General features: G+C 39.7%; 2 protein-coding genes across 13 annotated transcripts in view; one reads left to right on the top strand and one right to left on the bottom strand.

The window, feature by feature from the left end:
- Window positions 1–15647, top strand: part of LOC111249004 (uncharacterized) — a 26066-nt gene extending 10419 nt beyond the window's left edge. For 5 of the 9 annotated variants that reach the window (XM_086988013.1, XM_086988011.1, XM_086988008.1 and 2 more), the window contains 5 exons: window positions 10474–10577; window positions 12607–12806; window positions 13966–14157; window positions 14428–14821; window positions 15029–15647. In XM_086988013.1, the coding sequence (XP_086844139.1) occupies window positions 12715–12806; window positions 13966–14157; window positions 14428–14821; window positions 15029–15076 (726 nt within the window). In that variant the 5' untranslated portion in view covers window positions 10474–10577; window positions 12607–12714 and the 3' untranslated portion in view covers window positions 15077–15647. The remainder of the gene's footprint in view (window positions 1–10473; window positions 10578–12606; window positions 12807–13965; window positions 14158–14427; window positions 14822–15028) is intronic. The other 4 variants (XM_086988012.1, XM_022802238.2, XM_086988010.1 and 1 more) reach the window with 1 other exon arrangement.
- Cog7 (conserved oligomeric Golgi complex subunit 7) lies at window positions 15634–21656 on the bottom strand. 4 transcript variants are annotated; one of them, XM_022803656.2, is made up of 9 exons: window positions 21636–21656; window positions 20642–20834; window positions 20315–20466; window positions 19536–19877; window positions 18653–19421; window positions 17305–17402; window positions 16778–17051; window positions 16041–16220; window positions 15634–15872 (listed from the first exon to the last, which is right to left on the bottom strand). In XM_022803656.2, the coding sequence occupies exons 2-9, from the start codon at window positions 20816–20818 to the stop codon at window positions 15747–15749; spliced, it is 2118 nt and encodes a 705-aa protein (XP_022659391.2). In that variant the 5' UTR covers window positions 20819–20834; window positions 21636–21656; the 3' UTR covers window positions 15634–15746. The 4 variants fall into 4 exon arrangements, with proteins under 4 accessions (XP_022659391.2, XP_022659392.1, XP_086844106.1 ...); XM_022803657.2 differs by lacking the exon at window positions 21636–21656 and adding an exon at window positions 21438–21611; XM_086987980.1 differs by lacking the exon at window positions 21636–21656 and adding an exon at window positions 21528–21548.

The raw sequence follows: 21656 nt of genomic DNA, 5'->3' as shown, positions 1-21656 counted from the left end.
GTAGGGATCAGTTGTACAATCCTGCTTAGTATGCTTATACCTATTTTGTGGATTCTCTGCACAAACCAACTTGGTTTCGCTTGTTGGTCTGAGTTTGCATGCATGCCGAGGAGTAGTTTAGCCTAAGGCGGGGAAATAGAGAATGGAAAAGACCTATGCAGTCGATATGATCCATTGCAGGGAAAATAAAGACGTAAACATTATGTAATAAAAGAAGCACAGTGGGTCCTATTTCTCATAGGAAGTCTGCAACTTTCATGGAAACAGACATCACTCATTCTACTTACAGTCATTAGGTTAAGGCAGTTCCCATTCGACTTACAGAAGTAGAACGGTTCTAAATGAATTTTGCGATACGAGCGAAGCTTGTATAGGTATTTTTCTTAATACAAACGTTTGGCATTTTGTAGGATTAAAGTAGGACATAGATATCAGATTAAAGAGAGAGAGGCCATGATATCACAGCTAATCGTCTAATAAAAATATCAAGCTTTGTTCTCTTTTTTTATCACGTTAAAGGAAAACAGCTGATGCGTAGCATTTAGCATTAAATGTTTCGAGTTTTATGCCTGGACATTGCCTGAGTTTGGTTCGTCCAATTTCGTATTTGGCTGGTTTCACGTGTTTCTAGGTTTAGTAAATAAGCACTTTACCGCCGCGCCATCACGGAAACATTCTCAACAACAGACGGTCTTTCTTATGGCCTATAAGAACCGGTATGATGACGCGTAGCTGAAAGAAATTTACCATCCTACAATAACTGTTGTTTTACTTCGAAGCGATTCGATAACATGAAGAGCCAATACTCTAACGGCTAACCTTTACTGTATTGAAAGTTTAATGAGTATTCGTCACCATTGTTGTTTATCTATGAGTATATAGTATACGGCCTATTCAAAGAACGGCCGTTAAAAGGCTTGTTTTTTTGGGAGTAGGTTTGGCTTGACGAGAAAACACTATGGTAAAATCACTACTTTTAAAAAATCTGTTTTGAATTGAAATCTATAAATAGATCCTTTTTAATCTATTTAATTTTATTTTAACCTATTTTAATATAAACCTATTTTTCCCACATAGGTAAAGCGGTAACAGTATTTCGGTTCCCATATTGATAGTGATCATAGTCGTGATAGTGTATTATAATGTGTTTTCCCACAATAAAAAAAACAAAGGCAACGCTTTTTACACCCATTTTTATTTTCTGTTTGTTCATATTCTAAAAAAAGTAGCAAGACCCTATTAAATATCGAGGAGCAGTTGACAGCGTTGTGGTTATACGACACTCAGGTCGTCGAGCCAAATAATGTATGTGAACCTACAAAAAAAATAATTTTACATTGTACATGAACAATTACGAAATATTTTCGCTCGTACTGTTGAAGGGTATTTTGAAAAATTCAGAAGAAATGTGCCAGCTAATGCTTTCGATTGTCAATGATAAGACCGGTGGCCTGGAAGGCGTTTAACGAAGAGAACAGGCTGTTGTATCAAGTTGTCTCCATAGCGTTCTCCATAACTTGCGAGCAGGCCCTTGACATCTATGGTACTAGCAGCACATCTAGCAACGTGTATTTCTATACGGCCATTCACTACTTCATTTTGCTTGCTGTCTCTAAGTAGTGTAGTGTGTTTAAGTGGCGGATCGACTCACCGCCAAAAGACTGTATGTAGGTAACATGGCGGCGATGCCATTTGTACTCACCTATACCGGATCGACGCTCCATCCCTTGAATACTTTAGGATACGCTAACCTACGAGAAAAACATGAAAAGAGGCAGATCCGCTCTGTGCACACGCCGAGCTCCGAATGTTTCTGAAGACGAAAACTAATTTTATATTCCTTCCGCCTTGGGAGAAGTGAGCTGGTACCGAAAACTATGGATCAGACCTGCTGCTGATATAGCCGTACACGCGAAATTGACACCAACACACAATACCCGGTTGAAGTGGCGCATCTCGCGCCATCTGTGAACGTTTGCACACAGTTGAACAGCATTAAGTCCGGCGACAATGATTTACGTACATTCTCTGGACGGGAGATGTGAGTGAAGCCAGTCAGCGGGAACGGTCCACTAAGTGCGGATTGGCGGATAGGGTCTATGCAGGATTAATACAGAAAGTAGCAGAAGACTAGGTGAAGATTGCATGAACGTGGCCAGGCGCAATTTTTTTGAAGATGAGATGTTTTTGTCGTAGAAAAAGGGTTTCCATCAACAATGATAAGAGTTTGGATACACAGGACTCGCCAAGCTGATACATATCAAAGATCGCTCTGTGGTACTGGCTTAAGAATAGCTGGTAGAGCAATATGGGAAACAAACTTAATACTTATCTTGAAAAAGCAGTTGTTTCTTTTTTTTTTTTTTAAATTATCTTGCTTTATGGTCACAGTGTGTACATATATGGATTGCGGCGTTAAACCGTCAACACCCTAGGTTTGGCAAGTCTGTAGACTGGCTTAATTACTTTCGCTTTTCGAGGGTCACTTCCCTTTACTAGACGCTACGCCATCCAGTAGGAATACTCTTGTTTGATATCATTAAATCTTGTTATGCGATACGTATAGAATTAGATAATAAGACTTTGTTGATACACAGTTTCTAGCGTCGTCGTTTGAAGATCGACTTCCATGTTAGATGTAACGCAAACATGTCAAGAATCGTGTTCATTCATTTAAGACTGCAGTAAGATTTCATAGGTTCACGGATTCGCTGATCACGGCTCAATGACGAACAAACGGATATGCCACGGCTGCATCCTATCGGTTGCGATTTCATTGTACCTTGACGGGCCTACTTTCCCTAGTTTGAATCAGAGTTACTGAATACGCGTCAGTAAATAACAGAACAGATATTGCGGGCCGCTTAAACTTGCGGGTATACCGCAAATAAACCTCCATACTTATTCTGAACTAGCGGGCCGTGCGTTGTTTATTAGAAGAGCGCGACTCGTAATTTAAGCCCGAACAACACAGTAGCTGTTTAGCACAGAGACTGAGCTACACTGATAACCCGAAAATATCGGCTGTGACTACTATAAGGCCTGTGTTCACCAATGGGCTTTATTATGGTGTGGTTTGAGTTTTCTCCCACCATGACTTTATGTTGTGCGCGGCCTTCCCATGCCTTCTCCCGCTGCCGTCAGGCAGAACAAGTTCTGTTTGCTGGCCCAGTTGATGACTCAGCGACACTCGTCTAACCCTGAATGACTAGGAGCTGTCGCCGCAGTTACTAGTAGGCACACATTGACCGTTGAAGCGTTGGACGACGAGAAAGTTCGTTATGGGCAAGTTGAGGAACGAACAGATCAATGGACAAGCGACAACTGGGGGGAACTCATGCACAGGGTGATTTTTACAACGTGAACACCATCTTAACTAAAGTAATAATTATTTCTATTCTGACAATCATCACGCTTAATATCGGTACGATTGCATTATGATTAGTGCGATATCCTTATGCCGCTCCAACAGGATCTTAACATTCAACGTCGCTTGTTTCGACTTAATTCTGTGCTGGAGTCTAAAAAGTTCAAAGTAGCGGCTGCACACGCTTAAACAATCCCACTAGGTTAGCAAGCCTATAAAGGGCTACAAATATAGCTAAATGGACGAGCTGATCTAGAAATTGTTAGAGATAGTGGAACAGATCTAATTATCGTAACTTTTATCTCACAGAACTGAAAGTCTCAAAACAGCTTCGTCTAGATGCATACGCCACGCTATCTTGATTGTCATTAGATGGTGAATTATCCTTCAAAGTATATTCTTTCGTCGTATAAAAATTTAATAGATTTCAGTTCAAGGCCCACTAATGGTTTTGGTTCAGGAACATTCGGCAGGACTCATTTGACTCAAATAATGCATCGTCTCTAATTCTCGAATAGCGCGGTCGAGGATCCCATCAAAGGACTCAGGCGTCGCCGAGAACTCAAACACAGCGTGTAAATTATCCAGCCAACATCCGACAACAGCCGACGGTTTCATTCAGCTAGGGTCGTTGGCTGATCTAATCGGGAATGCAGTGTATTGTGCCGACTTTGAAACGTAACTGAAATCGTTCTTGTTTGCGATGACAAATCAACTTATGCATTTGCCTCGTTTGATGTTACACGAACGAACCTTTGGACGTACACTTGGCCGTCGAGGCCCATACTCGGACCGGTATAGACGTTCAAGGTGCTTTACGTTTAAAGCTACACGGCGCGCAGACATTTGATCTGACTAAGTAATTTTGCCTTAGCGAAACACGGTTTGTCTGAAAGCGGACCTAAACGTAGCGCCTGCTCATTGAAGAAGCGTCCTGCGTGAAAATGCTTTGTAAGAAGCACTCGAAATTGTCCCTTCACAAATCGATCCAACCTACATTAACTACTCCTAATTGACATTCGACTAGGATGAGCGTGTCTTAAAAATAGGAAAAAAATAGAAAAATATGAGCCTACTGCCAAAAAATTGTGCTGACGGTTTAACACCTCAAATTCCTAAAAAACTTCGATCTAAAATTTTTATTTTAAGCTTAGCAATGTTTGACTACTGTTTACTAAAAAATGTGCATTTTAACCATGAATGTGCGACAAGTTTTTATCGCGTCCATGTCTAGTAAAACGAAATATCTTCACTGACGAAGGCTGGACGCTCATCGCATATAGAACGAAGGGGGACGAGTGCGACGCGACCCGTTTCGTGAACAGAACTGTCAAAACGATAAAAAAATGTCATTTTCAACGCTCGAAGCTGCAGCGTATACTACAAGTCATATAGTGGCGCTGCGACGGCTTAAACGCTATGTCTTTTCCTAATGTCCACATTAAAGCTCTCTAATGGTAGATGAACAATTAAAGAGACGCTAGTGAAATAAACAAAAATATAATCTTCATTAAATAGAAGATAATCATTGTTATTAGTGGCAATATTATTAATTAAAAAGTAGTAATATTAGTTATCTGATGCTGGATCGCTAGATGTGTTCCATTGCTATCTGAGCACTATTAAAGAAGAAGGAAGTAAAGTTCAATCGATTGGTTACCTTAGTACTGACAATCGGGGTATCGACCGTTGGTGCGTTAATGATAGCGGTTTTTTGATTTTCGCTGTTCTACAGTGAAGAGAAAGGGTGTTCCACAAAACCAGGAAGAATAATAGTGCGTTTCTTTTACATTAGGTCGGCGTACAGCAGTCGTATGTAACAGTATATAATGTTCGATTCTACATAAAAATACGGAGCACAACGGGCGATGTATACAGACGAAATTGACGTTTTAATTTGGCTTTTATTTTACCGGAGACCGATACCGGTTGGAAAAGTTATCATACGTAATGAATAAACTACATGAATCACTCCATTGATTTAAAAAGACGGATATCTGTTCCACTATTTATTTTCTATGAATGTTTACGAAGTGAGGCGTTTGAAATTCAGCGATCCATAAGATCAGCCATATTTGCAAATATCCTATTTCTAATTTCAATACGTTCAACTAGATTACTTGGGTTCCAGTCCTTTCTGAACAATTTGCTTTTTCTTTCGTTTTAGTTCAGTTTCAACTGTCTACCTGCCCGAATGAGACGCTTCTAGCAGGCGATTCTTCTCGAGCGTTAATTTCATGAAACCTCGCCAAATCGTATTCCCCATTTTTTATTGTAAATAAATTATTTTTTACTTCAGAGTTAGCTACTTCATTCAGCTATTATTACTGATTACAATTATTTTTGCGTAATCAAATGTTTTTGTTATCATAACGGTTCGTATTCTTAGCGGAATTCATTTTGTAGATAACATAAAACATGAACGAAGCGAGCCATTTTCAAGTCTCGAGATTACAGAATTGTTTTGTTCAAAGCCTCGAAACCCTATTGCATTTAAATATCTTACATTTACATTGTTGGCGAGTATCTGCCGTCATCGACTTATTCAAGTTGCCATCTTGGGAGTTCCAGATCTCAACCAAACGTTGGTGTCCAACTTAGAAGACGTAATGGTCCCTTCGCTGGATGAGCTATACATCTAGTAAAGACCTGATTTTCTGTATTAACGTCCTATTCCTGGCAACAGCTTTTATCATGCTTGCACACTCCTATTGCAACTTTCTAGCCTTCTTTTGGAAGAATGTCCGACTTTCATACATTTCTTCCCCCAACCACGATAGTACTATTGTAGTTACGATAGGTAAAAGACGAGGTCGTTGAAAATGCTTTTCTGTAGCATCTTCCGGGGAGCCTCCCGCACTTCTATCCGTCTATAAGCAGTGTGGTGCCAGTCTTCCCAGATATTAGTTCGTATCGGAATCGGGTCATCCAGTTTACCCCATTTGCTAGGGCTATATTTACTTTGTTCCCTAATTCCAGTTAAGTCCTGTAGTAATCACCAACATTACGTCGCCTGCACAGGCTACTGTGCTTACTTGCTTCGAACGAACACTCCGTGCTAAACTAAATCCACTATACTGAAAAAATTCTATTGCCTACCAAATTTTGGCATAAGTAGCATCCTAGCCTTTTTCAACTCTTCCGGGAAATGACCTTCTCGAAAATCAATAACTTCAATCGGTTGCAAAACAGATCTACAATATTCATGTTATACGCCGCAGGGTCTCGATATACCTTGTTTTCTTGTTCTGCGTACAGCGACATACCTATTTGCAAAAGTTGTCTTTTCCCTTGTCAACATAAAATCCCTAGAAGCATTTTTCTTAAATAAAGAGTGCAATATTACCCCTACTGATTTACCAACTATGCAAAGATATTTGGAGAAGACACAGACCGGACTTCATGCATGGCTGCCTTTCTTGTCTTACAATGACAGTCACCAAAAATGCAAAAACATGACTGACGAAGTGGCGCTCAGCGAACGCTACTGTCGCACGAAATAGCGTTGGTCACGATACAGCGAAGAAAAAACGGAAGGAGGGAGTAACTGCCTTTTGTGGTGATAGAAGCAGTAGGACATGAGTAAGTTGAACTTACTTCATGTTCGAATACCATTCGCGCTATATCTCTGTGCTTATCTGTCTCTTTCGCCTGTTTCAGTTACGTTGTCTGTTGGGCCATGTTATTTGGATGCCCGGCCATGTGCCTGTTCTGGTTCACCGCTTCGAATTTCCTTCGGGATTTATTCATTCAATTCTTTCTTCCATTGCATAAAACATGAGCGAAAAGGGCTGCCAATTGCTCTATTACAATCCTAATAGCCATTGGAAGTACCAATGAAGCTCTTGGCAGATTCGATTACTTGTTGACATTTGTCGTTTGCCTCCTCGCGCCTTCTTTGTCCAGAATCGATGGCTCGAACATGTGAAAATTCAAGATGGATACAGCCAGGTTTTTCGAGCGAGTAGCAAAGAAACGTCGCCACCAACGAGCAAAGGAAGATAGCGAGGATAACCTTTACAAAATGTCCCTTTGACGTTTCGGACGCCCTTAGTTTGACGTGTATGGTGCTATTCGCCAATGGCACATTACTAGATCTCTATTGATATTAACGCCAATAATGCTAGCTAGGCAAGTGCTAATAACAGCATAAGGTTTCTGTCTCAATCTCGGGCCGGAATTTTGCGTGGGGCAGTCCTGCACGTCTAGAACCAAGCATGAATTTTTTTAGCTTTTAGCAGGAACAGAAGAGCTCTATAGAACTGAATGATGACATATAAAGAGACAGTTGTTTTGTGCCTGTGATAGCGGCTGTACATTAGCTATCATAATCAATACTGCTGGCCAAATTCTCGAGCGGCAATTTCTTTTAAGTAACATCCAATGTTAAAAGATACGTTGTACTGTAGGCGACTCTGAGTGGACAGCACTAGTATATTACGGCAGACTGAGGCTTCTGAGAGTAAGTAGTGTTGATACGATGTCGTGCTCTGAATATGGCTATCGTGAAAAGTTGTAGGTAGTTGTTCAGAACCACATATGGCCTATACTGAGCTATATGCTGTTTCCCTGAAAGTAATGCTAAATGTATTCACTCTCGAACTTAATTCTACATAATCATACAATATGTTACTACTAGTTGAAAAAACATTTTATCTTGAAGTCGTAATGAAAGGATTATAGCTCGAGTCGCCGTTAATAATAGTTGTTATTTTATCTGGAAAGAGCTCAAGTTCTTCTTCTCGCAGCTGAAACCAGTGATTAACTTGAGTGTAAAACAGGCTCAAAGTAGAGGGCATAAAGGACTAAGCCCGTGTAGAAGGCTAACACTAAGCATTCAAATTTGCTCGATTATCATATTAATGCTGATTATCTAGACTAACCGGAACATTAGATTACTATGTCGGTCACGTAACTGTCTTTGTTTAATTTTGGCACTTGGAAACTCTCGGCATCGTTGTAGACCATATAGCGCCAAAGTTTACTTGTAAATGATTGTAAATAATGGCGTAATGTTAGTCAAATTAATTTTACCTCAAGGCGCATACGAAAGACGGCGGATCTTTCCTCATCACAGCTGCAAGCATAGTCAATTGTGCAGTTTACACACCCATTCTATTGAGTTATACGCCGCTGGTGTCGATTGTGATAATAGTTCGTTGATAACCTTCTTCATTGTCTACAACAGCGACTTACTTATGCACATCATACCCTCATCTATTGTGTACCCAGGCTATTTTTCTTGTTTATATGTTGATATTATCCTTCTGGGCCATGGACAATTGCTTTTATCATTAATTCCTTTTCCTGTCGTTGCATACATACATCGATAGACAGAATATGGTTTCTTCTTTTGTTGCGACTCGGCGGTTCGTTGCATTGAGGGTAGTCCCTTAGCATTTACATCGGTTTAAAAGTAAGAACTGGCTTACCGCCGACTGGTTGCGCAGAAGCGGAATCGCTCAGCTTGGAGTTTGTGGGTCGTAGCTTTTCCTGGTGGTGGTTGCTTATCTCAGTTTCTCCTCCGTCTCATTTTTTCGTCTTCGTCCCGCTTTTAGGAGCTCGTGTGTTTTTCTGTGAAATGCCAACACATAAATACACATTCAGACATCGAAGCAACGATACAAAAACTACTTTTGCTGTTAAATCAACCAGGGTTGATCCGTGCTTCCGCTGTGGCTGGCCACTATTGTCTTCAGCTTGACATCATTCTCTTTTTCTAAGTTTTCATTTCTTTGCTTTCTATTTATCTGACTCTTCGCCTTTTACCGCGGCACCATGAAGGTGCCGACTCCACACAGTTTAGCCAGGCCGGACTGCACAGGCACTCAGTTCTCGGCCTTCACTCCATTGGCTGGTTAGCTGTTTGCCCCTGTCGATCTCCCAGGTCTCATCAGGCTATTCTGCGTTTGTTTCATCATAAAAGCTTACACGGGACCGGGGCCCCTCAGCAGGCGTACCCCGTAGACAACCGAACTGACGCACATGCGGCCAACTAGTCGCCGTTGCTGTTGGCATGATTGAGCGGTACATCAATGACGCATGAGTTAGTTACTCAGACACTGCCCTTACCACTGGCGCGCTTGTTGCTCTCATGCTGGCTCTTCAGGGATGGAGCAAAGTTCTAATGGCGGCTCAGCCCGCTGTTCTATTGGTCGGCTTATAGTTTTGAGGAATTGGTCGATTTAGTTGGTTGGTTGGGTCTTGCCGTTGCCGAGGCACAGCCCCGTACGCATGCAGCGTCTTACAGTCGTAATCGTTTGAAAGTCCGGGTCGACCCTATACGAACTCGCCGAAGGCAGGTATCGATTGACCTGGAAGAAATGTTAGAAGGGGAGAGCAAGAAGTCATGTAATTAATATGGTTCAGCCCTAAGTTTATCTTTGTTACCAGCTCGAAGAATGAACAGAGTTATAGACAATTTGTTTCGTAATGAGTTCTTGTTGTTTCGTCCCGCTTTGTTCCGACTAAAGGCTATATTCACTTCTAAACTCATATGACTGACGTTATATGGCGATAACTTTTTGAAAAACTTGCCAGACGGTCGTATTTCGCCACGAGAGGAAATTTACTACTGAAAACGTCTTATTACAGCAAAATTGAGTTGCGACTTTGCGAAATTCGGTAACTTGAAACAGCTAAAACACTTACGTACTTATGATGAAATGAACTAAGGCTTATCTTTTTTGGAATGATTGCTATAGTGATTTCTTTACTAGATAAATATCGATGACTCGAATTTATGATTATTACCATTTCCAACGACTGATTTAGCAGTTGTCTTTGGCATGAACAAAACCAACCGTATAGTGCCGTTGTCATATGTCAGCTTTCCCAACCACTGCATATATATACTCTACGACTACACGTTTGGACAACCAGGTGTTCTTAATTGTTTTTTAAACTTATCATTAATCGATCTATAACTGTCCCCCATAGCCCATCATGATTTGCGAAATCGCGCACCTGTACGCACTAATAGAATTAGTTCCAAATTAGTTTGTAAAAAAAATACTAGTGGTATATTATGAGAAAAGTTAATATCATCCTGATGATACCGTTATCAAAAGTATCTGGAACTTTATTCCGAATGTTTTTCTTTGCAGTATGAAATGCGGGGGTCTTAGTAAGACCGTTTCTTGCGCACTATTGACAACTTACGAACTTCACCTCGATAACAAAGCAACAGTTTGCGATGAGTCGGGTTCAGGTAAGAACCTCCTAACATCTGAAGGATGAAAGTTAAGTACACCACTTGATGCTGTTTAAGGGGTTCATGCCGCTGACGAAAACATATGCAATGCGTACCTTACAATGTTGCAAGCGACACGTCCCTGTCTTTAAATGCCGGATATTTCACTTGCTCAGCCTTGTTATTATTCATTTTTTAAAGTTTACCATTAGAACAAATAGACGAGAAGAATCATAAAAACGGTACCACTGGCAATCGACTTTCGTTGGTAACAATAAGATTACAAGAGTTAACTATCAATTATGATATCCGTTTGGTTCCGGTGCTATTATACAATATAATCATATCACCAAATCATAGGGTTCAATGATTTTATCGCTCACCCCGTCTTCGCTGTTAGCCATTCGTTGTTACATATGATCCACCCATATCCTAGCGTTCCGAGTTGTTCGTTCCTTCTTTTCGACGTCTTCAATGCGGGAGTTAGCAACAGCGAGTGGCTCAAGCCGTTCCAGCATCTATTGATTTTGTCATTTGTGCGTGGCTGTCGCTTGCTGCTGTCCAATCCTGACTCTCTTACGCTGTTTGTAGTGGCTCCAGTGGAACCAAAGTTCTTGAGCTCTTAGATATAACATCAGAAGGTAGTAGCGAAATCGGTAAGTGCTGACTTGGGCGGCGCTCCGTTTATCCACTCCGCGGGTCACATGCAGTCAGCTAGATAAGTGCATCTTTGTACTGACACAACTCATTTCTTTGAAAGCCTTGCAACATACAGTTGCTGCCTCGAACTCTAGGTCGTGCATGCAATATGATAGAACTTAACGCTTTAGCTAGGTGAAAAATAGGCTGCGACGTTCATCGAGATCCGCTCCGGTAAATGCCATATAGCGCAATAAACGCTAATAAGCTTCCAGCGTTAAACACTTTGTCGTTCTCTAGACAACAGATTCAAACTGGGAGAAGACAATCGGTTTGTGAGCCGCAGAGTGATTGGCCTTCTTACTAGTCAATGCCCAGGACACTGCATATGTTCCCCCATGCAGTGCTTGTTATGTATCATCATTACTGCAATATCATGTAGCGATCCCCGTTATTTATGAAATGTAGCACACACATATGTAGGCAGGCTGCATGAGCGACTTCGTTTTTTGTAAATCAGGCTTTTGCGGGTAATCAAATATCAGAATCTATCATGAATAATTATTCAGAATTATTTATGCCAGAACCATAATCTTCACAGGCTTTAGTTTAATCAAGTTGGCTTCACCATTGTTTTTTCTTCGAACAACAAAATACAACTCGTGGTTGTATCTGGCCATTAGAATCGGGTGCACGTTGCGCAGTAGAACTTTACGTGGACCTATGGTAGAGAAATTGTAATCTTTACTTGATTGAAACGTGCTTGATTTGACAGTCATTTCTTACAAAGCACCGGCTTTTCTACCTATAACGAGAGCCGTTTCTGAGAAAAAACCATTTTCGCTCAACTTGGGTTTAATAATTGGTTTCTTCGCACGAAATTATTAGTGCTTTATGTCTCATACGTCTGGCTCATAAAACAACACCTTGTGGGGTTATAAGGGCCAATTACATCGATACATTAGACTGATATATCTCTTTTTAATTAGTACATTTTAGCGGGCTTATTTCGGCACCATAATAGAAAAGTCTTTTACAAATATGCTAGTATATATATATATATATATATACTAGCTAACTTTTTTTTCTTTTGCGTAGCATTAATTGTTATAACAATAGCGATAAACGAATTCGAACCCGTATTCTCGCACTTTCCCATATATATGGCATATATCGATGAACTACTTTTACAACTTTTACATCAGATACCCTCTACAATGTCTCTACAAGCTTTTCCGTGGGTACATACAAATGATTCCCATTAAGGACATTTAAGCCACGACGTTTGGTACGTTTATATATTTTTCTTTCTCTAATTGCTTCAAATCTCAAAATTAAATACCATTGGTATAGGATTCTTGGTTCAACTTAATGTACAAGATTCTTACTTTACATTTTTTCATTACAGGCGAGGCCGCGGCAGGACATCCACTCATCAAAAATAGATATATATTTATAAATAAGTTTTTCATCAAATCACCATAACGGGTTCCTGTGAAAAACTCAAATTCGTCAAATGGCGTCATTCGAACCCGATCTCCTAATTCTGCTAATCGGTCTAGCAGCCATTGTCCTCACTTTTGCCATCATCGCGGCAGTACTGTACCTGTACGTGAGGATATACGCCCATGTCTCAGAGCTTTTGGTCATGAAAAACCTTGTAACTATTTTTATACGAGAAATACACACTTTGCATTCTGCAATTGACTAAACTGAAACGGTTCTACCTTTGGATAAATGTATATATAGAAAAGAGGACTTACGATGTCGACAGAAGCGGACTTCGCTCTTATTGTCTCTGTAACCATTGAATCGTAGATGGAGATGCTAGACTTATAATGCACGTAAAAATGAAATCTATCTGTTGGGTATAAATGTAACTGCCCCACTACCTAAAACTTGATTTTTATAATCAGAATTTGCAAACTGTCCAATTTTATATGTCGCATAAGACGCCGCTACAAATTGCACAATACGAACAGTCTAGACAATCTAGGTAACGTTATTCAAATTAAGCTTATTAAAATCGCGCAAGATATAATAAAAACATAAGTTAAATAACATAAGATTATCTAATAGAAACATTTGGGTAAGACTATCATAATAGAAATAGTTTAGACATGTTTAAAATTAAGCAAAATAAGGCCAGTCTTTAGGTTTATTAGGAACATCTACATATATTGATTTTATTTACCCGATTTTAAAGAAATCTGAGCTATGTGAAGGCTATTTATCGTTTAGGGGCATGGCCCATTAAATGGGTAGTAAATTTGGTTTCGTCTCTTTCGACAGCCGCTACGTGATCATACTGTTGTAGTATGATCATGTAGCACCAAGTGTGTACTTCGGTTATAATGGATTTAATAATGAGATTAGAACAAAATGTTTAAACAAAAATATTAAGTTCACTCTGTTGATGTTGTAAGAAATTTACAGATTTTTAAGTTTTTTTGTTCTTTTTTTCAGCTTTTTTTTCTGGTACATAAAACACATTACAAAGCGCCGCAATGGCTAAAAACTGATGCTTAAGGTGCATCATTTTATATTAGGGATTGCAGCGTTCATATTCTGGGCTTTAACTGTTTATGCTCTGTTTCATTATTATCGTATATATCGTGAATGCCCCGGTTTGCAACGGTGCAGTCGCCAATAATTACCAACCCATAAACGCAGCCAGTTAAGTAAACAGGGGTATCGGGAAGTCTTCTAATTTCGGTGACTATCGGTGACAATAACTATCGCAATTGTTGCTTGACGTTCCTTTCAGTTGGAAAATGCTTCGCAAGGAGGTGCGATGGCCAGGCTTGCAAAATCCCTATGGCTGGCCAGCAGATATGATCGGCGACCTCGACGCTCATACTGTCGACAAAAGTGTATGTAAACAGAGACTTCGACCAAGTCGTCTCGAAAAGAATGCCAAGAAATTTCATAAAACACTGGCCGACGTCCTCCCAGAAGCGTGAGTCAATATTGATTCTTATTGTTGTACACATAATTCATTTGTTAGAAGTCTTTATAGATGCTCGTGCCAACTAATATGTTTATAGCATATTACATTAGCATTACTAGTATAACTCACTAAATCTAAGATATGAATACCCTTGTCGATTTTACTCTTAGACAGTTTAAGTGATTTTTGCTCCAAGTTCACGTTTTTTGGTCATCCGAATATGGGCACTAACTCAGTGAGCAGTACTTATACTGCATACTAGACTTTTTATTCTCTCAGGGAACCTCCTCCAGTCCCTGTTCGCGTAGACTCGCTTACAAGTTCCGACCGGAGAGCCCTTGAGTCAGTCGGACGTCAAATGACCAAGAATTCCGAAAAAGAATTCGATACCATTCGGAGTATGCAGGGGCCGGCTATAAAACAGCGACAGTCGACGGTCGAGAAAAAAAGCCGAAACACTTTGGAAGGTGTCTTTCCCTCGACCTCGAATGCTTCAGCCTCAGAGGAGCAAGTAAAAGTACGACGAGATCGAAAACGTGCAAGCAGCGGGTACCGCGATGAAAAACGAAGATCACCAAAAAATTCCTTTAGGGAACACAGCTATCTACCGCAGGCCCATTTGCAACCCGCCCAAAGAGAACGGCCAAATGACCACGCCATTGAGATTACTGAGGTAAGAGTGTTTAAATTTGTGCAGCTCAAACCGATGCTATATGCCATTAAACCAGTGCGCTAGGTTTACGCAGTGGATAGATTTGTGCTTCAAACGTTTTTTGTCCCATTACAAACAAGCTAAGGGATTTTCTTAATAGAGAAACGTTTGGTCGACTCAGAGATTTTTTCAGATGCTGAATGATTTTTTTTTGGCTAATTGTTTCAGGACAATGAGCCCCCTCCACCGTACAGTGAAGTTCGACGTTACCCATAACGGGGCCATTTAAATTATTGGATTTGGAAGTGTTGAAATCTGTTAATATAGGATGACCTCAGCGAATGACGTACTGCAGCTTTGACCATCTCAATGCAATTCAGCATGCTAAGTAGTGATATGATACAGACTTTCATAGTACATCGACGTTACACAAAATACACACATCTCAATTACAGTGATACTAGAATGACCCGAAACCGTCACCCAAGAAAAGAGCATGGACTTATTTCTGTATACTATAACAAATATATGTCCATACAATTGCATTCGAGAAAATATCGTTTTATCATACCTCGTTCGCATGAAATAAAAGCTCAGTTGGTGTAAATTAAATCAGACGCAGGGGTAGCCCGCTACCAGCCGTCGATTGTGATGACTTCAACGTTGCCAATGAAAATCAGCGTAAGTAACCGGAGACGACGAAAACAACAACGAAGTAGAAGATAAGCGAGTGAAAACAACATAATGATTTCTAGTCCCTATATACTATTATTATTACTATATTATGATGATGCTTATTATTATCCGTTGTGAATAATAAACATAACCGCACCTTAATTTATCTAAATTATGCGTCTTTATTCAGTAGGTGTGTTTCAAGCAGCTACTCTGCCACTGTAGAATATATTATTATTACAAACTAAAATGAACCAATATCTCTAAAGTCCTAGTTGATTTTTCTAGCAGTCTTAATCATGTGCACGATTTGCATCGGTTTTCCTTTGGATGTTGCAGCAAACTCTTCAGTAGTACAGCTTAATAAAGCTTTCAATTCCTGAAGCGGCTGAGTAACCTGTAAGCACCCACGGAATACAATTAGAGCTGTTGGCTTCCACTTAATTAGTCGAGGTGAAATCGACTAAGAAAACTTCAATTGTAATAAAAACATTTGTCGCTACAGTACAGACTTTTTTAGGTTTATGTCGAGGCGCAATAAACGAATGATTTGAGGTATACTCACCTCAGCAAACGATAAATCATCGAGAACATCACACAGGTATCCGAGGTCTGTGGCTAACTGGTGACAAGTGGTATCAGGCAAATATGTCAATTGCATAACTTCGTTGATTGTAATATTGGAAACCTCACGACACGCCAACTCCAACATCCAACTGCCTCCGCCAGTTGAACTCGCACCAATCTGCATAGAACCAACAAAACATTTCAAAAATCTTCAAATTTTTCTTTCGTTTTTCACCCTTCTTTTTGATGTCTTTTTTTATTCATTTAAAAGGACAATGTAATAAAAGGCTCTAGTGTATTCCTGCTTGAATAAAAACAACAAATACAGCTACGCAGTTCAAATAAAATCATTTCTACTCTGCCGTTACCGTGTTTATGATGTTGTTTGCAAGTGACTACAAATTTCGTAAAAACTTTTTTTTAAAAGTTGCAAAGTTAGTCCTCTAGTTCTGTTACAGACGATCGAAGAAAGCGTATACATTCATGAACAAAGAAATGAGCATTGTAACCACAGCTTTCCCAGTCTTCAGTAATGATTATATTATAATAAGTTGTGAGCCGAAGAACAAAGATGTCTTATTATACTTCCATATACCTTATTGATGTATTTTTTTTTCATACGAAAGCAAAATATGATGCTTATAAATGGATGTCTGATTGCGTCTGGTTCTTAATTGCCCGTGGAAATATTACTGTTAAACTAATAGAGCGAATCGCATCTCTATACAGACGTACAGAGTGTTCATCGTCACTTGGTAAATGCTGAGAGATATCCAGGTATTGTGGCAGGGTCATTAAGTACTGTCCAATTTGCGTGACGTATTCAAGTGGCGATGAAGCAAAATTGGGCATGCTTTCAGCCGACCGTAAAGCGCCCGGCATTGCCTTAACGTGCTCGATAACACGCGACGTGACAACTCGGACACCCACGTGTTGAGTTTCTTGTTCAAGTTTTTCAAGCGAGTGCATCCACTCCAGCTGAGGCTTTGAAGTCTGCAGAGCCTTGAACCTGTGGTAACATAAAAATGTAACGGTCAACAAGATTTGAAGAGGCGCGCTCATTGGTCTACTAGTTTGAAGTTAGAATAATAGTGAGTGATAAAAACTGGATCAAAGTATTTACCCAATAAAAATCGTAACCTCTAAATCACCAAGCTTGATCTAATATAATGCTTCCGATCCAATTATGTGAATTGTGGGACTACTGGAATACTAAATTTACCGCATTAATTTTGTTCACCAAGAAAAACTAGTAACGTTACCTTTGCCGCAAAGACGGCGTAAGAAGATTTGATACAAGGTCCGATAAAACACCATACCTTTCCTTTAGGTATGGAATACGACTGATGGTAACTTCCACCTATAATATCATGAAGAGACAGTCAGCGTATGTAAAAGTAGAACGATCTATAAATTGCTAAGCTTGAACTGGGACACGTTTTGAAGGGTTGCTTGTTTCAGTGGACATGTAACCCTTCGTCTCTCTTAGCTTGCGAAGAAACTCAGCGAATTCCTTCTAAAACAGAACTCTTTGGATTAAAAGACGAGAATTAGCTATTGCCTATGATAGTTCAAATCAACGCGGAAAATCCACAACCAAAATAGCTCAAATAAGCTATAAAGGTTTTCCTGCTGCACGACTTTATAAAGCAAGTTTTAGCATCAATAACTTGTTTGTTCTCGGTGCCTCTTCGACGAAAATGTCTTTAACGTTTACTCCGACAACTGTCTCGTTCATTCACGGATATCTTCGTTTGGCCTAGAAGTGAATTTCTTATGTACAGTTATGTCTTAAGTATCAAAAACTATTGAAATTGGCGTTATATCGCCACGGCTCTGTCGTAAGAGCAAAACCGTTATAAACTATAGCGATCCCATGTATCAATACTATGCTAAGTTCAGCAAAAAGGAAAACTGGGACAAAATTATCACTAGTCCAAAGCTGTGTTTTGTGCAGGTCTTTACAAAATCGAAAGCCGGTATTTTGTGTAGCAAAACTGTTTTGAATAAAACATTTAGTGTGTAGCACGCCTAAACCTCAACGAATCTAAGCGTACGAATATCATACCACTCATGATTACTATTAAAATCTGATTTGCTAATTTAAAAATTGAGATTTTCAAAATTGCTTGCAAAGGCAGTTCAGGCTTTAAATTAAAAACCATTTTGAAACGGATGACAGTGCCAATGAATCCCTAAAAAATATTTCTTTGTCGCTTGAAAATTCATTTGAATATTTGTTTTCATATGAAAAGCTACATAAATATCGGTCCGATCTAGACCAAGCACCCTGCCTAAAAATGCAAAGCTATGTAAAATACACGAGATAGCCATTATAGGAAACTATCTTGCAGGTTCTACCATTGTACAGGTGTGGGATGAGCAAAAATGGGTTTACAGTTGGATATGCTTAAATCCAAAAATCAGAAAACGCAGTGTTTTTCTTAATTGAAACAGATGCTGTTTCAGCTGTAAACACGCTTCTTCTCCTAAATATAAACCATTTTTACATTCACGTCTCATTCAACACTCAGTTCTGTTCTTCACCTTTGTCATATAGTTTTTCTCTATGTTTCAAACTTTGATTTATACGTTCTAATGAATTCCTACCTTTGTGCAGAGTTCGCTTATCGACTTCTTGTATGTAGCAACACAGTTAGCCCTAATCAGCACCTCGTTTACCAAATCCCAATGGTCAAGCTGGTCCGCTTCGGCTGCAATTTTTAGCAACGTGTTGAGATCTTTTCGGCATTGGTCAACAAACAGGCGAATCAACTTTGAGGCCGCATCGAGAAATCCGGGATAACAGGAACTCTGTGTACGTTCATTACAAGCCGTTTCAGCCGAGAACAGCAATGTGAATAATTTTTCCGCATTTCGTCGGAGAATCTGGTGACTTTCCTGCAATGCGCGAAGATCGAAGTTGTCCTCAGGCTGCTGTACGGTCTGAAGTTGCCGTTGAATTTGTTGTTCTTGATACTGAGCATATCGACTCACGGCTAATCCAAGGAAAGTGAAAAGTGTACCAGCCAGTTTCGATACCTCCGGAAGAAACTTTGCTTCCTCTTCCAAACAGATTACACGTTCGAGTGAAATTGCAAGTTGCAGCTGAACTCCGAGTATGTCCAGAATTGATTCCAGGACGTCGGCCTGATCTGCGAGCCAGTTTTCAAACGCGTCTTGCAAAGGAGGTTCCATGGCTGTAAGAACATCCGACGCCATTTCTGCCAGAACACCTCTGGCACCCACGTCACCTAGTGACAAGTGTCGACCCACAAATACAAGCTGCTTCTCACACTCGGAGGTTAGCTCTCGATGAAACACCAACAAAACCTGTTTAAGGTTTGAATGATTTTGGGATGACCACAATTCTTGCAATCTGAAATAGTAGATACATTATTCTAGTCAAATTTATGTCACCAAATATTGTTTGCTCTACTGTCAGAGGTATCGGCAAGATAACTATACAAACTGTAGTAAAATGGCAGCCTACCGTGCTTTGATGCAGCCTTGGTAATAGGACAAAGCTTGCTTTTCTAGTCCAATTTTGCCAAAGAGAATAAACCACCGGGCCGCGTCCTCTTCCATGACTGAGTTGACGGCGGACACAAGACGTGGTGCCATGCTTGCTTCCAAACGATTCTTGATCCGTTCCAGAGTCTGGCTTTTCTGCGCGAAATCTGGGGCGCTCCTGAGCGTATCAAGTGAACGTTCCAACTGTGTCACCCTTTCGACAAGCAACTCAAGATTATGCTGTTGAAAGAGCGACTCTACATCCGATACTAGAATGGACCACGAATCCGCCTCGCGTAGCGCACTTTGAGCTTCTTCCATTCTAACGAATAGCCATACAATGCACATAGGTATATTTTAGAATAAAAATTTAGCTTTGCAGTCACAATACAATTCAAAATGAATTCACTTCTGTTTTCCACGTCTCAAGGACCGTATAATATACAAAAAATGAAATTTTGAACCTTACAAATGGCTAAGGCGACTGATATATCGGATTTGTTAGAATTGTTCCTCTGACTAAATCTTTGTATATCCTAAAATTCATGCTCATGCTACGTTCATCTGTCCATAATATAATAATTCCGGACAACACAGGTTTTTTTGAGAAAAGTTTATCAACGTCGTCAGTCGAAAATCTACACACTTTTTTATACAAGCGATATGCAACAAAAATGATTCCAAAATTACGAAAGAATACCATTGCTTTAGGCATAGCACCTACAAATGTCACTCGGCAAATAGAGGCCTCGTGCGAACCTTGTTTTAATTGTATCCAGCAGATCTAAATACTGCGCACTACGATTGCTCTCGAGTTCCTGAAGAATCATCCCATTCTTTACAATAGCCTCACTACGAAGTGCCTCAAAATCCCGCTGAAGTTTGGCAAGCAATCCTGTGCGTTGATGGATCTGAATTCCGCAAAAAGGAGAAAAAGCACTGCGGTATATTATAATTCAAATTGAATAAAGTTACTCAGTGGTATTTTTCCCCATACCGTTTGTCTTAGTATCCGGTCCAATAGAAGTATTATAATTTATAGAATATAATCCAAGGGATAAACCTTATAGGACCGGTATGCGTTACCTGAAAGGCGGTATCCTGCAAAGACAACGAAAGTTGGTGAATGAACAATTGGAGTTTGAAGGAAACTTCATTTGCTGTAGACTCAATGGCAGACTCGGATGGATCTAGTGGGTCCAGCAAGGAATTAAGCCACTGGGTGGCTGAGAACGATGGGGCCGCAAATGCCGATAATTCCATATTTTGCGCTCCTTTCCTGCATGGATTTAACACGAAATAAAATAAGAATAAACCACACTTTTTCTTTACACTAAGGTTAAACCAGAAGGCTATACAGTTAATTTTTTCAAATACTTAGTACAAACTGTTATAGGAATTTGCACTAAAAGGTAATGTTTTTCTTAAAGCTTAAAAAAACGGATGGGAATATTCAAATGGAAAATTCTCTATGTACACAGTCCGAGCGTAGGGCAGGGTTTTTTTTGCATATTTTTAAAATAATGCTTAAGGATGTTGAATATAAAAGATTAAAATGTTATTTTAAAAAGTTTACATTTTCTGTGTTGTACTGTGTTGTACAAGTGCTGACAAACAATATTTCAGTAAAAGAATAGAGATTTCGATGCTCTGAAACCCTAAACACTGTTGTACTATTTCAGTGAGAATCCAGGCCATTTCTAGTCCCCGAGTTATTTATCTTTAGTCTATTACATATTACACTAGAAGTTCAAAGAGGCACCCATATCTATTATAGTTCTCGCAAACTTTTGTCTATACACAATTGTAAACAAGCACCATTTTCTACAATTTTATTTTAGTTGGAATAGTTGGAAATTACCTAATCGTATTCCGAACTTACCTATTTAAGTTAATCTAGTTAGACGCTAACAATCATACACTTAAAGACGATGCTCTCTATTTTATTTATAATCTCAGTATAAATAATTACACCCGTTCAGTCAATCCGTAAACGATGACGCAAGTAACACGTCACAATTATCCTCTGTAGAACTATATTTGGTTCCAGAGAAAAGACATCTGTTCGATTTTCACTTACTCTTCCTCTTGTCCTCCCCTT

The sequence above is a fragment of the Varroa destructor genome, unplaced genomic scaffold (assembly GCF_002443255.2).
Source record: "Varroa destructor unplaced genomic scaffold, Vdes_3.0 BEIS01000004.1, whole genome shotgun sequence".
Classification (NCBI taxonomy): Eukaryota; Metazoa; Arthropoda; class Arachnida; order Mesostigmata; family Varroidae; genus Varroa; species Varroa destructor.
The sequence above is the reverse complement of the archived record's forward strand: the minus strand, read 5'-3'. Positions and strand labels throughout refer to the sequence as shown.